This window comes from Glandiceps talaboti, chromosome 9 (assembly GCF_964340395.1).
Source record: "Glandiceps talaboti chromosome 9, keGlaTala1.1, whole genome shotgun sequence".
NCBI classification, from domain to species: Eukaryota; Metazoa; Hemichordata; class Enteropneusta; family Spengelidae; genus Glandiceps; species Glandiceps talaboti.
The window spans coordinates 19539435-19558377 of NC_135557.1; the positions used below are offsets into that span (position 1 = coordinate 19539435).

The 18943-nt window shown below is 35.8% G+C and overlaps 2 protein-coding genes across 3 annotated transcripts; one reads left to right on the forward strand and one right to left on the reverse strand.

The window, feature by feature from the left end:
* Nucleotides 1–2509: 2509 nt before the first annotated feature.
* On the reverse strand, nt 2510–13286 carry LOC144440338 (uncharacterized). Of its 2 annotated transcripts, none has more exons than XM_078129699.1 (9): nt 13122–13286; nt 12588–12663; nt 9446–9637; nt 8785–8802; nt 7793–7810; nt 5593–5751; nt 4588–4857; nt 3864–3941; nt 2510–3068 (listed from the first exon to the last, which is right to left on the reverse strand). In XM_078129699.1, exons 1-9 carry the CDS (start codon nt 13209–13211, stop codon nt 2908–2910), a joined length of 1062 nt encoding a protein of 353 aa, XP_077985825.1. In that variant the 5' UTR covers nt 13212–13286; the 3' UTR covers nt 2510–2907. The 2 variants fall into 2 exon arrangements, with proteins under 2 accessions (XP_077985825.1, XP_077985823.1); XM_078129697.1 differs by having other exon boundaries at nt 5593–5754.
* Nucleotides 13287–14662: 1376 nt separating this feature from the next.
* Nucleotides 14663–18621, forward strand: LOC144439924 (cytochrome P450 2U1-like). Its single transcript, XM_078129156.1, has 6 exons — nt 14663–15008; nt 15416–15558; nt 15804–16304; nt 16507–16694; nt 17479–17597; nt 18437–18621. The coding sequence occupies exons 1-6, from the start codon at nt 14663–14665 to the stop codon at nt 18619–18621; spliced, it is 1482 nt and encodes a 493-aa protein (XP_077985282.1).
* The last annotated feature ends 322 nt before the right edge of the window (nt 18622–18943 follow it).

Sequence of the window (18943 nt, forward strand, 5' to 3'; positions counted from 1 at the left end):
GTTGTTTATTGAGATATACTTCATTAGGTTGAACCAGGGGGTGACGTAAACCCAAGTTGTGTTGTTGATCTCAGTGGTTACATACTAGTATCATCTGAGTCTAAACAAGAAGAATCGTAAAATACTATTACTTACCGAGATTAAGCAAATCGCAATAAAGACGACACACGAGTACGAAGTCATCTTGGTCGATAGCTTCCCGCCAATGGGAACCTTCTATAATCAGTGACTCCTATATATTTGGTCCTCCAGTGCATTGACTTCGAATGACCACCCTTGACAATCACGTGATCAAGTCGGGCGGTCAAGCACGCCGCCCAGGGACATATCAACGTCTGCAGTATTAGTCAATGCTTCATAGATTTTCTTATAGTTAATATGCAAATCAATTTGACGGGTTGGGTTGTACTAAACATAGGGGCGTGTAGTATTTCTTAGGTTGTTGTTTTTGCTTGTCTAAAGTCTAGATTTGACAACGTTTTGACTTGAATATGTTTCCCCTGTATGGAAAGAACACAAGTTATCTCTAGGAAAAAGAGCAATCTCAATAATACGTGTCCCTTTGGTACAGAGGGGAACAGACACCCCCTCTGTCTGTATGTCACTGTGTCTGTCTGTCTGTCTGTCTGTCTGTCTGTCGCTCTGTTTCTCTGCCTCCCTGCCTGTACACGTGACTGAATCAGTCATTTGACATTTGCATCACATGATAATATACCAGACAAGATTACTTTAGTCATTTGAGAAGTACCTTTTTTTCTGCCAGGTCATGAATATTAAAATTGTGTGATGATAGTAAAAGCTATCTACACAATTGTATTGAATTCACGAAGAACAATTTCCAAATTATTGATCAAATTTCATCAACAACATATTTCATCTTGATAAACGGCAATTTAATATGGACGGAAATTACTGTCTTTATTAAAGAATTATAATAGCTTGTGGTTAATTTTTGAGCATAAAATAACTAGAATCTGTCGGCTATAGTGTTCGTTAAAAAAGCCTTGATTGTATAACTTTTAGGGAACGAGTGGAATTTATGGCCGGAGGGGGGGGGGGGAAAGAAAATATGTTGGTCAATTTTTTTTTCGCAGCTCCCACCCCGGCGATCTCCTAAAAACTGTCATGCCCCTCCCCAATGTACACACGAATTTTAGTAAACCCCCCCCCTTCCCCAGCTACACAGATTTTTATATATACAATTATACAGTACCCCCTTCCCCAGTCCTTCTCCTGCGTTCAGATTAAGGCATACACGAATTCAATCTCTGGCGGTTACGGGAATTAATACATATGTGATTTGTGATTTGTGAATTTTTAAAAATGAAGATTGGAGACATTATAAGCGACCATGCGAAATATTGCCATCTATGACAATCTGGAGACTTTAATAGCTTGCATAAAATGACGAAAGGTCATCTGTATTGACAGTGACACCTGTATGTGGGCGCACATCAACACAGTCATTGACACACACACACACACACACACACACACACACACACGTACACACACACGTCTCAAGAGAGAGAGAAAGAGAGAGAGAGAGAGAGAGAGAGAGAGAGAGAGAGAGAGAGAGAGAGAGAGAGAGAGAGAGAGAGAGAGAGAGCATATAAATGAATAACGAATACATAGATAGAAGGGTGTGTTTAAGTACATCGTTTATTACTGACCACGGCCTATAATTACAAACACTATTACATTCCATTGTGAATGGCAGAATGCGTACAGTGTAAACCGACTTTCACAACTGTTGCTAAAATGAATATTTCATCATTATATATAGTTTAGCATTGCTATAATTATAACAATTCATCGTCTATAACAGTCTATAGATAAATATATATATAATATAGCTGCTAATGTTTAAACCAACATGGCGGATATTAATTCACATATAATTACTTTCTTAATCGTCCTCTCCTTAAACCACTTCTCAATGCAAACATTATTTCAATCATGGCACACTATTAGTCCATATCTAATATGATTTACAGTCTGGTCACGGTGTACTTGGGGGCGCTCGACTGGGGGAAATATATCGGGACAGTGTGTGTGTGTGTGTGTTTGTTTTTTTTGTTTGTTTTTTTTGGGGGGGGGCTTTCAATTAGATTTAAATCATGACTGCAAGGAAGGTATACATACCACGTCACAGACTGATAATAACAATGACGTCACAATAGGCAATTATACAATGATTATAATCGTTAGAGAAGTCTATGAATAATAAAGAGTCTATTGTTTTGTAACTTTGTAATGAACACTAACATTTGCTTCAATTTCAGGATTTAATCAAAATGACTCTATCATATTGTATTTCACCTTTGTGTGATTTTCATCCAAGATTCACTCAAATTCACAGGATAGCTTTTAGAATATCACAAAGTATATCGTGCTAACTTGGCCCAGAAACCAACCGTGTCACTTCAAGTGCGTGTGTGTGTGTATGTATGTATGTATGTATGTATGTATGTATGTATGTATGTATGTATGTATGTATGTATGTATGTATGTGGGGGGGGTGTATGGTCGTGCGTGCGTATATGGGTAGGGGTGATGATCTGCCGTTAGACATTTCAATGGGCTTAAAAAAAATTAAGTCCCGAATTTTTACTAATCCGTTTGTCGATCTTGAATTTGTTAACATATTACATCATTTGTTTTTGACACACTGAGAGAACTGACAGTGAAGTGAAACATTACAATTAAAGTACATGTAGCATTTTATACGAAGAAAACAACTCTCAAAAAATCTCTAAAGTTACATATACCTGTAAATAAACCTTGACTGGTTTTAAATCTATTTTATAGCGCCCCCAGCGGACGAACATGAAAAATCAATAATCTGGCTGTAATTTACAATATAACTGTAAAATCTAGTCGTTGACGTCCAAGTTGTTGTTAAATTCAGGGCCCGTCAGACAGGGGTGAAAAGACATTTGTATCGTACTGGCCATACACATTGCCTGGTGGATTGTATTCACAAGCCACGAAGATAGACTTGCCCTGTGTTGCCACACCACAACCGATGTTAGTCGTGTCTGCCCACATCAGTTGAGTGAAATGGCCTATAACGAAAAAAAATAACAGGAAGCGTAAAGTAAACTTTGATGACGTAATACGGCTTGATTACTTTGTTTACTTTTATTTCCTTCGTAAATTATCGTTTGTTTTCGATTACTTGCAGCTGGGGAAGAAGGTGATCACACCTGGAACAAGAAAATCGGAAGCATAATATGTAGGATAGAGGTAAATAAAGCGACGGGGCCGTATATAAGATTTCAATCAGACTGAGATGTTCTTGATTGGTGACAAAGCCTGCATTATTACATACACAGTAATGGCTATAAATTATGTTGGCTACATTTTCATTTAAAACACACACATTACCATGAAGAGTAAATGCTACGAATAGGGTAGCAAATGAATAGGATTGATTAGAGATACTAGTAGTTGATCGAGTTAAACAGGTGGAGGTGCACACACGTACGTATGTACGTACGTACGTACGCACGCACACACACACAAACTACGCACAGACCCATGATGTTGAAGTGGCAAACAACCAGGTACACAGACAGACAGACAGACAGACAGACATACAGACAGACAGACAGACAGACAGACAGACAGACAGACAGACAGACAGGCAGGCAGACAGACAGACAGACAGACTGATAGACAGACAGACTGATAGACAGAGAGCGACAGACAGGGGGCAAGTTAGAACATATACTCATGAGATTGAATATGGCCACACTTTCAAAGTCGCCGATTAATAGACGACAATCTGAGTAATATGTACGGGGTATATGAGCGGGGGGGGGGGGGTTAGAACGATAACAATATATGTTTCGACTTACCCGTAGAAGCAGAGAATCCCTGGTGGTCAAAGTTATACATCTGAATTTCATCATACCACATCTTTGTGATACCAATACCTGTACATATAAACAATACATCATAGTCGTTACATGTATACTTTCTCATTATATGTACATGTATGGCAAAGCTTTCTTTCTACTCTGCAGATTATGCACAAAACACATTACTTTGGAATCTCTAGTTAATTCGTATATTATGAAACAATGACGACAAGATTCGTCGTTATGAAAGTGAATGTACATGTCTACGTCTGAACAATGTGTCAAAAATCCCGATGTCACAACCTGAGATGATAAAAACCTTGTCGGCAGCGGGCGCAATTCCATATGCAGTAACACTTAGGAGAGCCGCGTGCTACTGTGTATGGGATAGACTGACAAGGTTTCGTTTTTGGTTTTGATATTTTTCATAAACTTTCTGTGACGTGAGATCGCCATGTTTCTTTGGAGTTACCTTGTTAAGGACCAGAACATTTCTTGTAGGAGTTTATTGATATTTAGGTCTTTTCAGCCCTTAAAGCCGAGTGAGTTGATGATGACTTCTACTTCATTGGTGTGCACATATTTGCTGGGACATCATAATCATGTCTATTTGCTGATGAAAAAAAAACTAAGTCGTCTCAGCTGTCAACACATGATTCAATCTTAACCACACATCGAATTTCCTAAGCTATTAAAGGCATACATATGGGAGATTTCTTACCAGACACGTGGTATATATCAGAAACCTGTGTCATAGCCAGATTCTCGCCATAACCATGGTAACTGTGCTTCAGGAAACCAAGGTTAGCATTGTCTTCAGCCACACTCTGAGCCACTTGTGCCAACTTATCATCCCATCCTAAAGGTCCTACGCCATGAAGACACCGGAAGTAGTTGTGAGCGTCCATTATTTGAATAATGAGGTCATTTCGTCCCAGACTACCTTTGGATACAGGAGCTTTACACTTGGCAGTCTCACCATAACCATAATCTAGAGTGTCGGGTAAAATAGGAAATATACATGATTACATTTTCATCCAATGAAGCAATGATATTAAGTGAAATAAGTAAGTATCAAAATGACTATAACTTAAATTGGGCACTTTCCTTCAGGCAGTTTGACAAACCGGTCAATTCAAGTGCATATATTTTGTATTCCACTTCCTCCCAATCCCTCATTGTCCTTCTCACGCGGCTGTTGTTATGAGAATTGTCTTGGTTGCTAACCATAATTTTGTTTATTTGAAATGCTAATTCCCTTGAATACCTGTCACTGTTGTTATCATTGAAAAGGGCCCTACGGTTTTGCTGTTTCTATGCGTGTGGTATAGGTTACTATATTTGTATTTATTTTTGAGCGGTAACTTCTTATCCCTGTAGATATTATACTAACTTGTGGTTATTTGCTAAGGATGTAGTCCTGGTTGCTAGGGATAATTGTGTTCATTTTTCACTTCATCCATTTTTCTACCCAACAGATTATATTTGCAACATGTTGCTATTACTAACGACGTGGGCATTGTTGCATAAATCTTTTAATTTAAAAAAAAAGGTTATTCCCCTGAGAACTCATTGTTGCTTCTTCCAAAAATATCCATATTGTTTGCCTGTTGCTATGGGTGAGGGTGTGCTTGCTAAACTAAAAATGACGATGCGGCCTAATAACCATGTGATTGATTAAACTCCTACTAGCCCTTGAACTCTAAAACAATATCTAACTACTTACCACAGTCTATTTCATCATTGTTTTCCTGACACTGCGATAAACCATCACATATTTGTTTTTCACCTAAGCATAAATTTTCTGTACGAGAACAACGATATGGATACTGAGGTAGCATGGCTGCACAACCGGTATTGTCATAGTAAGCTTTGATGTCCTTGCCTGCTGGGAATGACAACATGTTAATTCTTTATTAATTCATATATATATATATATATATATATATATATATATATATATATATATATATATATATATATATATATATATATATATATATATATATATATATATATATATATATATATATATATATTATGCTATATTTCATTTTATAACACATCATCATTTCCATACAGTTTTCAAAGATTGGTTTAGAACGTGTCACTTACTATATGGATTAGTGACGCATAGTGACCCCAATTTACATACATAGGGCAATATTCATTTTCTATATTTCCTAGGGCACTATTACAGTAGCGAGAGACTAGTCCCACTGGTGACTTTCTGTCAATCTGGAAAGAATACGTGCCTGTTGGGAATGTGATGTGTTATAAAACACCTATTACCTGGCCTTATTTGGGCACTAGTAGACATCATATTATAATTACCCCTCCAGCTGTAGTAACTATTTCCAATCTCGGGAAATGGTTGCTGCATAACAGCCCTGGGGGTAATATACATCTAGTAATGCCAATATAGCCAGGCAATAAATGTATAATATTACTAATATTATTGATACTAATAAAACTAAGTTTATATTCTTTGGCTTCTTAACGTCTATGATACTAATTGTCCCAGCAAGTATTTTGATAATTACATACAGAACTATATACTATATATTGAATTAATTCATTATAGTGGTGTATAACCTAGACCTATACAAATATTATCATTACATATTCAGTGCACATACATATAGATACATTCTGCGCTTTTTCCCCTTTTTACTGTGCTGGGTTTAAAACACACCAAGGTTTTACTGGATGAGCTCGTTTCGTAGTGACATTGTTTATCAACCTCTCGTAGGGCAGCGCACTGTTGAAACAGTTTTTCAGGAACACACAGAAAAATGATATAGAATAATTGTACATTTTTATATAATATTAATTCTTAATTTGATCTGTTATTATGGTTGTAGGTTATGACCGCACGATGATTATGATTGTACATTTGTCGGAATACACAATTCGACATGAATCCTAGTCATACTGTAAAGTATGGTTGAATTATTAGTATTATAGCGCTACCATTTTACGACACTGTCGTAAATTTACTAGACCTTTTTATGGCATATCCCCCACCTCAAGCGTTAAAATTATTGTGGCTCGCGGGAATAATTTTTACAACGCACCACATTGTTAACAATGAAATTAATGATCAGTGGTGGTAATTTTGTATTCAATCACTTAACAGTTCTTTAGTTGTGTGTCCCATAAACGTGATAAATGTTTAAGTACACTGCACTGTCGGACATTGATGATACTTGACACAAATTAGCGTCTGCCATAATTTTAATATACATTGAAGTGGCCTGTCTTTCACGTTCAGAATTTCTTAGACAAGAATCGTTTATCACGGCCGCGTTAAATCATTTGAACGACTTAATACCATGGCATACCAAATTTGTCATAATTATAAGTTGTAACTTTATATTTACTATTTGATTTACAGTGCAATTAAGCTTAGATTTCGTCTGGTTAAGTGTGAGCAAACGAAAACACTTAAATTGAAACCAGCAACAAGATACTATTACACCAGTATGGTATTAGATGCGGTGATTGCGATACATACAGAATATTTACATACCGAGCGACTTGCCGCCGAGCCTACCCAAAAATCTATATATATTTTTTCTAAATCTCAAATTATTTTTAGGCAGAAATCTTTACAATAACCCTCGTTAACACATTTCTACTAAAATCTTTGTTGAAAACTATTAGATTTGTTCAAAATTCAAAAAATGTAGAATTTCGTCACTTTTGACGACACCTGTCAAAGCTACGGGTGAAATAATATCTTTCCACTTGATATTTACATTTTGTGCCCCAGTCATTCAAATAATACTTGAAGTAATCTGCATTTAGATCTTTGCGTATTTAGATAACATTTTCCAAAGTTTGTTTTTTGTGATTAAGTTACTAATTGAGCAGTTGATGTAATATACATTTAAACAATGCACACGTATTGAATCTCCACTTACCATATTCCGTTTGGTCACCTGTAAAATGATAGATTTTCATTAGCCGTGTTAGAAATCAAAGATATGTTTGCAGACATACATGCGCAACTCGAGACGTATATTACAATAATTGGCCGTGAAAGGAATAAATCACGAACTTTAGATATTACCGTCTGGTACTAATCTAAAACTTTTTCAGCGCCAAGTATTTTGCCACAAAAACAATGATAGCAACATTTTCTTTAATTATAATCGTTTGAAAATGAATTTACAATAAGTTTCATTTATTGTAAAAATTAATTTTCCCGCCAAATGATATCATCGAAATTTTCTTTTTATTGTAATTTTTTCCTCTAAAAAGTTTGATATAACAAAACTGTTTTAAAAATGTTTGAGTTGCAGCTAGTGCAGAATTAAGGCAGAGATTTTGACGGAGATAAGGATAATTTGTTTGTTACGTCTTCAGACTATTCCAATGCAATCTCTTTTGACTTGATACTTATCGCAACTCTGAAGGGATCAAGGCTTAAACTGCGTTATGCAATAAACTTAGCATTTGCATTAATCCGAATATCGCGTAAAATTGCGATAAGGTAACCAACATTGCAGTCAACGTTAACCAAATCTGTTGGCGGGAAATGAAGAACATGAAAATAATCTAAAACTCCTCTCCACTAAATACACTAAAGAGTAGCCCTGACGTCATTAGACAATTCCATTTATTAGACACGGTCATATAAGATGCTATCGCAAAACAGAGTGACCTGCATATGTTTCACATAGTATGGTACCCTTGTATCAAGTGTGGTTGAAATAAGTTGGTACATGCTAGAGATATATGTGGGTGAATGTACTTACACATCCATACACAAACAGAGAGATTGATAGATAGATAGATAGACAGATGGACGAACAGAAGCGTGGATAGAACCCAACGTAATAGCCCCTTTAATAGGCCTCCAGGCGTTACCCTTTGGGGCTATTAGCGTTATGATGAAGAAAATGCCACTTACCAGAAGATTCTTCATCGACTGAATGGAAAGCAAAAAAACAATAAACACCAAAATGAATAACCTATTACTACACTATGTTGAAAGAGGTTTAACTTTGATTATGTAAATAGCAGGAAGAAGGAAAAAACAGGAAGACATGGAACATGATAACTTGAAATTTCATGTTTGTCTGTCTGTCTGTCTGTCTGTCTGTCTGTCTGTCTGTCTGTCTATCTGTCTGTCTGTCTGTATGTACGTACGTACGTATGTATATATGGATGGATGGATGGAAAGAGGGAGGGGTGGAGAGAGGGATGTATGCATGTATGTATGTATGTATGTATGTATGTATGTATGAATGTATGTATGTATGTATGTATGTATGTATGAATGTATGTATGTATGTATGTATGTATGTATGTATGTATGTATGAATATATGTATGTATGTATGTATGTATGTATGTATGTATGTATGTATGTATGTATGTATGTATGTGTGTGTGTGTGTGTATGTATGTATGTATGTATGTATGTATGTATGTCCCTGTCATATACTTCCGTCTACACACTTTTGTTTGCCATTCTTTCTTGTAGTAATCACCTTGATCAGACCTTCTTCAACTGCATGTAATCTATTCTCCAACAACTAATTATTTGTATTTAAATTATATATCACAAACCTTCGTGTACTATTTCCTCATCTTCACAGTCCTTTTCGTCGCTACCATCGGTGCACGTGACGTCACCGTCACAGATCTGATATTCAGCTAGACACCAGCTACGATCAGCACAGATATACGGAAACTCTGCATACAACAAAGAACATAAATTGTCCCTCTGGATTGTCTTGTACCATTCCCGTTTATTGAAGTCTGAGGACAGAAAAACACAGTGAAGTAGTAGACATTGGACGTGCCTCCTTGAATCATATGCCCGGGACGAGGCTGACATCCGATGCTTTAAATTTTCTGTCGGCCATTTTGCTTTTAATTGATAAGTAAAGGATTACATGTGTTTGTGTAAGCAAACCTCAGCATGCTATTCATAAGCAGAGCATGTTGCATTGAAACACAGATATGTCCTTGACTGTGCCTGGAAACAAAGTAACATACGCTATAAAGAAATATCGAAATATCTTCCATAACCAATAGAGTGGTGAAATATCTATGATATGTCGCTCGAAAGATGCCAACAAATCTCACGGTAATTTTAACATTTGTTGACAATAGTGAAAGACAATGGATAATCATCACTTTAGGTTTAAAAACAAAACTTTGAAATTCAATTTTACGAACAAGTACCATATATCTTATCAAACTCTTTAAAGTGGGGGGAGTGTAATCCGTGGTACATACCGGCCAGTAAAGTTATCAATTCAAGTTGCAGTAAGGGAAAATTTGCATAGTTTATTACCCCTGGTACTTCTTAATTTAATCACAATCCATGAATATCTCTGATGAAGAGATTAAAGATTTAAATCCAGTGTAACTTAAAGAGAAATATAACTATGATGGGGGTTGACGATATCACGTGATTTATTCCTTTTATGGCTAATTATTGTAATATTCGCCTCTAGCTGCGTAGACGTCCACAAACCTATCTTTGATTTCTAACACGGCTAATCAAAGTTTATCATTTTACAGGTGGTTTTATGGCATGAGCTATAAACATTTATCTTTCACTCAAAAAAATGACTTCAATTTTTGTTCTGTGATATTTCACTTACATGTTTGCAGTGTCCCCAATCTGAACCCTGGTGTTGAACTATATGAATCATCAAAGGACTCGTTCTGTTAAACCCATAAAGACATCAACTTGAAACAATGTCCTTGATATAATATATATCAAATACATAACCCTTTACATCTCTATTAATATAACATTTTATTCAAATATAATTGTTGACTCATACATTTGATCGTTCGCATCAAAATTGGTCAATGAATATATTGTACAGCCGAAATCACGCTCGCAAAAAACAAATGCCAGACCACTAAAAATACACAGAGGCCTTAAATTTTCCCTGCAATATGCAATATGATTCATTCTCAGCTGGAGACACTCGCTAGTTTTGAAATGTTTGCACGTAAACACAGTTGTAAATCTGTTTCTTTACCAAATGAGCTCTCCTGACCTAGCTTATACAGGTTTATTTATCTATTTTCACACTCCACCTTTTCCTTTTAGCTATAATTCACACACACACCCCCCCCCCCAACCAGCTGTCATAAATTCTGCTTATTCTCTTATGAAAGGTGAAAGGAGTGACATACCGCCAACAGATTGATGCAAATCATAACAGAACTGCCAATACCATACTGACCTGTGCGTCATAAACCAAGGTGGTTTGCACAATTAAGCAGAAGCAGAAGCACTCGTCTGTGGATATATTTTGCACACCACGAGTACAATACTCTAGGTATTATCTCAGGTAATCTGCGATTGTTGTAGAAATGCTGGTATATGGCTATGGTTTTGTTATTTCCTATGGAAGTTGATACAGTACATCCGGGAATTATTTGCATTTTCCTCTTCGACATAAAATCCTAGATTTATTTCAGTACCATTGATTGAGTTGTAAACATTAATTCATTGCTGTTCACGTTTTTCAAATGATCATCGCATCAAACAATACTATAGTGATACAACCTGAATGTAAAAACCTTTTTCTCAGATGAAAGTAGTTTTTTTTACATACACAAAACATTGATTAAACCATTCCAGTATGATGTTACTACCGATGCATGCTATCTATATGACATTACAGTTAGCTACTGACATTATTAAACCAGTTTTACATAGCAGGGATTTCTTTGACATTTTTATACGTATAATAAATGACGTCATAGGATAGTTTATCAGTTATATCTTAATACCAGGTTTGAGTTCAGTCAATTTCAAGTGATGGTTAAACATGCTTTTAAATTACCAAGTAAAAAATTAATTCTGCAAGTACGTGTTAAACATACAACACAATTGATCCCTCGAAACGTATATAGACTCAGCTTGTGCCCCTTCAAACAGTTTTCTGCCTGGCCTAATATGATAGACTGCAAAACTCTGGAGTGAATACGTGAAATTAGAAGATAGACTGCAATTCACAGCAATGTCAACTCCGGGATTGAGGTACTAAGTCAAGTGAACATGTATTTTGTAAAATTGTTGTTTAAATATGTCAGAGGCTTTAAAAATCGGTTTTTATGTTATGAACCTTGAGATGCCTTAATTGTGCCACCCAAATATTCTTGAATTTTGTGTTCGCTGAGTGACAAACATATGATAAGAGCCAATAGTAAGATTATTAAAACAAATAATATACAAACACAACGCATTCCGTAAATTTTGCTAATCTGTATCAAAACACCATATATATTAAGTTATCTGTTCGTAAACAACTTATTTTAAGATTTAGATAAGATTGCTAGCCAGTTTATAGGTTTGCATTATAATCCCCTCAATGTTATCACAGACAGATATGGATTGAAATATTTAGCCTGGGCACCTAACAAACCTAAATCTGTACAACCTTCGAATTCTATTTTCATTTTAAAGAGTTTTTATTTTATTTATTTTCTGGAAGAAGATTTGAAAATATACGCGAAGAGTGAGTAAACGTAGTTGAGACGGAGTGGGGATGGAGGGGTTGGGTGAGGGTGGGGTACATGCATAGTATTAAGCACAAGATAAACCCTGCTTGATATGTAACTTGGATGTCCGTGCCAAGCAAGCGTGATCAAATATCTATCTATAACGTAACGCCGCTATTTTTCATATACTTTTGATGCTTGCCGTGAAAATTGACCTTAGAGTCTATCCACGTACCTGGTTTTACAACACCAAAAGCGTAGGAGTTTTGATTCTCTCCGTATCTGCCGCGGTTGTTTCGCCCGCTGAAGAACTGTAACCGAACGTACGTACAAACAAACAAACAAACAAACAAACAAACAAACAAAAAACAAACAAACAAACAAAATTACAATAAATCACTTTACAATTTTTCACCAATACAAGAGCGTTGACATTTTCGTAATTATAAATCACGGCACCTGAAACTTATAAAAAAGTTGAAAGACGTTCTATAGCTGTGATGTAGTTTCAAAAATATCTGAATTCACATTTTATATTGAGATGATTATTAGCTTAGTTTTGATACGCATTCAATACAGGCTCACATACATATTTTGATTATGATTGGCATAATTTCCATAAAAACAGTGATCACATGCATTAACCGTACAGATGAAACCTGTGTCCAAAGTACACAAGATACGAATCTACGTATTGCACATGCTCACGTTAAATGCAAAGAGGGTGAGCCGACGTCAAACAAATATAAAATAAAGGTTTAAAACTCACACTGTCCCAAAAGGTTGAGCTCCATCGTCCATCGCAAAGACAGCACACGGCGGCAACAATTGCAAAACTGAAAACCAATTTTGCAGACATTGTAGTTAGTTGTATAACGCCAAGGGCAGTAGTTTCTACACAAGTGTTTACTTGCCTCTATCTGATCATCTGAGATTGTATTTTATATAATCCAGCAACTGCGTAAAACTACACAGGAGGTGTACATATCTATAAGATTGCATAATTAGTTAGACCAAACCAAAAATAACAGGTAGAAATAACTACAGAATTGTTGGGCGAAACCAAAACTACTATCATTTCCATTATTAAATATCCACAAAGGACTAAATATGTCTTTGATTTTCAATTATCAATTTTGTGATCAATTATTTCTTCAGAATTTCTGTGGTTTAACTGCAGTGGATAATATTTCATACCTGAACTTGAACGTGAAATTGAATTGTCCAATCAGAGTTAACCACTTCATGCCTCGATATGAATGTCAGTTGGTACTCATAAGGACGCCCCCAATCGACCGCATTGGTTAGGCTTTCCTTGGCAAATACAGATGTGTTTGAGTATATTACGAAGACAGTTTACATTGGGGAATATAGGGTTAACATTTATCATCACGTGTTCATTATATGGCACATTATATAAATATAACTAATAACTAAATATGGACGTATGCGCATGCCTATTATAATTTGCCTAACGTGAGGATGTAACACTATATATAATTATAAGACCTGGAGGAGCAAACATCCAAGTGGATGCGGAGTATAGTAATCATGATAACACGCCAAGTGAACGTTTCTATGGCGACTTATTGTAATCAGATTCTATCTGATTAAATGGTCACAATTTGGGAGAGTCTTATAAAAGTGCAAGTTAGAAAATTTACTATAATGTGTCTATGAATTTATCATTTAGCCATATAAAGAAAGACCCAATGTGTTTATCCGTAGCGGTCGTGCATATGTTTCGTTCACTGGTTAAAACCTCTAGGTATATACTCTTCCCATGGGATGGTTTATTTTATCACGAGAGATAGTTTCACGTACTACTGAGAGAGAACGGGCATTGGGCAGGCTGTGTTGTCCTGGTTTGATTCTAGACGTATAACACGGACTGTGATGAGTCTCAGCCCGTATATGTGCATACATGGAGCGTAAGAATATATGAATAAATATCATCGCAATAAGTCACCTCATACCCAGGACAGCTAAACTGATATATTTATAACCAACGATAATAGAGTGGCACCTATCCAGGCAAAGAGAGGCGGCTGAGAGAGAGATAATTGAGAATTCTGACGTTTTGACAGTAAAACGAATTGAAGGTACGTATTCATCAACTCGTGTATTTTAAGAGTTTCATTCAGATTCTGTTGAAACAAATGGGCATGGTAGGAATTAGACGTGATGTCATATACAGTCAAGTGGACATGCAAGGATGGGTTTTATAGAACAAATTATTGCAGTGTCTAAGAGCCAAATATACTTTACTTGTAGATCAGTACAAGCGTGGACGAGGCAGACCAAATCATCATGCTAGATATAGGATTCGTGTCAGCACTTTGTCTCTTTCTACTGGCTGCATTGATAATAATATGCGTCAGATACTACACACCACCATGCAAGAACTTTCCTCCAGGACCATGGGGTGTACCTATCATTGGTAGCATTGGCTATCATGTTGGACGTTCGGCTCATAAGGATATGACTAACCTGGCTAAGAAATATGGCAATGTGTACAGTATTAAGCTTGGAAATAGTGTACTTGTCATCCTAAATGGTATCTCTGCAATCAAGGAGGCTATGATAAAGAGTGGGGATGACTTTGCTGATCGTCCAACGCGTTGGTCCATTGAACAATTTAATCCAAAGCATGAAGGTAAGCTTAAATTCTTAAAAATGAGAGATTTAAGATGATAACAAATTATGAGTACTCTCATATAATTGATATCAGGTGTTGTGATTTAATTATGTGTCATTAATTTTACGAAAACTGTCATACTAACATAAATTTGGTATACTTGTGCAGTACTAACTTGTTTATTTTTATTTACTACATTTCAATATCAGTATGACTACCTTTGAACCTGTGAAGCTTATGAGGCTGTGAAATGTAACGAAAGGCCAGTGGCTTAGTTTCTGCAAATAAACTTTAATTGAAAAAAAACAACAATACAAACACATTTTGATTGGTATTTTTGTTTACAATGATGATGCATTCAATATTGTTCTTATAATAATACGTTTAAGGGTATCTAAGGAAAATGATTGTTTTTTTCTCTTCAGGTATTATAAATGGATATCTGACCGATAGTTTTTTACATTGGCGACGAGTTTTACATACTATTCTTAGGGGATTTGGTTTCGGACAATCTAGTATGGAAACTATGATAACAAAAGAAGTAGATGTGCTGGTATGGGAGCTAAGGGTAAGTATCTGTATATATTATATAAAGCCCTCCACTGATTCATGAATCATGTATTCATACATACATACATACATACATACACATACATACATACATACATACGTACATATTACATAAATATATACACACATCACACACATACATACATACATACATACATACATACATACATACATACATACATACATACATAACATCATATTTACAAACTTGGTACTAATATAATTGTGCTACCGTCTTTTCAGAAATTGGAGGGAAACCCTTGTTGTCTTGGTAACCTTCTCCACGTTAGTGTCGCAAACGTTATTGGTAGCATTGCATTCGGAAGACGTTTTGAATATGATGATGTACAATTCCAAAGCCTTGTCCATTCCTTTTCAAGATGGGTTGAACTAAATTTGAAAATAGCAGACGCAAATTTCTTTCCTCTCTTGAGACTATTTAAGGGAAAAGTTATTAAGGAACACAATTATCACTTTGAAAAAGTCCAGTCGTTTTGTAAAACAGAGATCGCAGAACACAAGGCTACCCTGGAGCCAAGCAATATAAGAGACTTCATCGATGCATATCTGGTTGAGGCACAAACTCAAGACAACGAAAGATTCTCAGAAAGTGAGCTGAAACAGGTCCTAAGTGAACTGTTTATTGCTGGAACAGAAACTACAGCGATGACTCTGAGATGGGCATTACTGTTTATGATACTCTACCCTGATATACAAGAGAAGGTTTTCATAGAAATTAATCAGGTAAGGTATTGTCATAAGCAATTGCATGAGCGAACTTTGTGTGTAAGTTTTCTTATTAGTGTAATTTTCACACATCAATTTAATGTAATGTAATGTAATGTAATGTAATGTAATGTAATATAATGTAATGTAATGTAATGTAATGTAATAAATATTATAACACAACTGATAACATTATGTTTCATATTGTTGATATGTACAGGTAGTTGGAGAAAGTCGTCGTCCTAACTGCAATGATGAAATCAATCTTCCATTCACTAAAGCACTATTGCTGGAAATTCAACGAGTTGCTTCTGTAGTACCCCTTAGTGTACCACATGCAGCTTTGAAGGATGCCACAATTCAGAATTGTACTATACCGAAGGGAACTATTGTTCTGAATAACCTATGGTGAGTACCCAACTACTGAACAACTTAAACAATGTATCAGGTAGGTACCGCTTATGGAAATGTACTTATTATGTCCACTGAACAATTGTGCTAAGGGTACATTCCTCACATTATCACTTCATGAAAAATACTTATCGTGGAAAATAATTCACAGCCAGAGTACATGACATGTGTGTAACAGGTCCTGTGTAGACCATGTGACATGATATATGGCATACATACATACATACATACATACATACATACATACATACATACATACATACATACATACATATATACAGATAAATGCGCAGACAGACGGATAGACAGTCAACCAACCAGACAGACAGACAGACAGACAGACAGACAGACAGACAGACGGACGGACGGACGGACGGACGGACGGGCGGACGGACGGACGGACAGACAGACAGACAGACAGACAGACAGACAGACAGACAGACAGACAGACAGACAAACAGACAGACAGACAGACAGACAGACAGACAGTCAGATAAAGCTATATAATTACTTTCCCTTGCGTAGCATAATACAGGTGATATAGATGATTGTGAGATATTTTTAAAGTATCATATAAATATCTGTCACTCTTACACGTAAAACATATATAATAAAGTAGATTACTCCTAAACACTGCCCTCACAGTTTAGTGTTTTTACTTTTGTAAGCAAGCCGTGACCACAACAAAACGTTTATCTGCACATATTGACACTCAAGTCGCTAATTAATTCATTACCGCAACTAACGATACTGTAAGTCATATCATTGGATTTATTCACAGGTCAGTGCATCATGACCCTGTGGCTTGGCCAGAACCTGACAAGTTTGATCCTTACAGATTTTATGATGACGAAAATAATTCTGTGAAGAAACATGAAAGCTTTCTCCCTTTTGGTGCTGGTAGGTTACATTGATCTCATATTCTTACTGATTTACATGTCGCCAGTAGTTTGATAAGGAATTTTATATATAGCCACACAATGGTACATGTACTGTATACATTGTGACCTTATCTTGTTTATTGAAACCTTAAGCTTCAAAGTGACTTAGTCATTTCTGTCTTCTCTAAAAATATTCTCTTAACATGGATTTATTCTAATATCTACTTTAAAAATGATCTATTAAACTGAAATGAACTATTAAAAAACTATGAAAATGTTTGATATTATAACACGTTTTTATACAAACATCAGTGATTGGTTTAGATTGCATCACGTGTCATAGACTATTATCCCATAGTGACTTCAAGTTTCGTACGGAGAGCAATTTAGTTTTTCCATATTCCCTAAGGTACTGTTACAGTTACACTGCAGTTCTACAGGTGATTTACTTTGCTGTAGAAGGAACACGTGCCTCGGAATGTAATGTGTTATAATAAAACACTTATTGCTTGACTTTATTAAGGCACTAGTAAATGTCATATTACCCCTGATGTAATTATGTAGCAAATATTTATATCACCTCAGCCGTGGCATATAGTTGCTGCATAACAGTCCTGGGGGTAATAGCCGTCTACTAGTGCCCTCATAGCCAGGCAATAAATGTTTAATAGACAGTTACTTTAATATGCTAATGCAACTAAATATTCCATAGAAAGACAAACATGGCAATACCTAACTACTTATTGAATGAATGTATTTTTCAGGCAATTACTCTTTTGGGAAATAATTTACCCGAATCAAATTTAATTGAAATAATTTGCTTCATTTAACCATATTTATTTCCCATCTCGCTCACAGGTCGTAGGATGTGTATGGGTGAAAAACTGGCAAAACAAGAACTATTCCTCTATTTCACATCCATGATACACCAATTCAAATTTGCATTACCAACTGGTGTCAAAAGACCAGATACTGAGGGCACTTTAGGACTCACTCTTGTACCCAAACCTTATGATCTTGTCATTAATCCAAGGAAATTTTGAAGACATACGACTTACTAAGAGATACGGCAAAGGGAACCGAGCTTCCAGCTAACTAGGATAGACATAAGCTTAAATTATTGTTGTGACATGTTAATATAACTGAGATATTGAATGGAGCATCGATTGATAAAGTTTGGCTTAATATTATGAAATATTACTTTTCACCCAAAAATTTAAACCTCCTGTTTTTGGCATACAGCTGTGTACATCACAACATTATAAATGTATAAATTATAAACCACTAATACAAAAGTAATACTAATTATTAAAATCGCCTTACACATTTTCATTTGTAGAATTATTAAAATAACGGCAGTAGCAA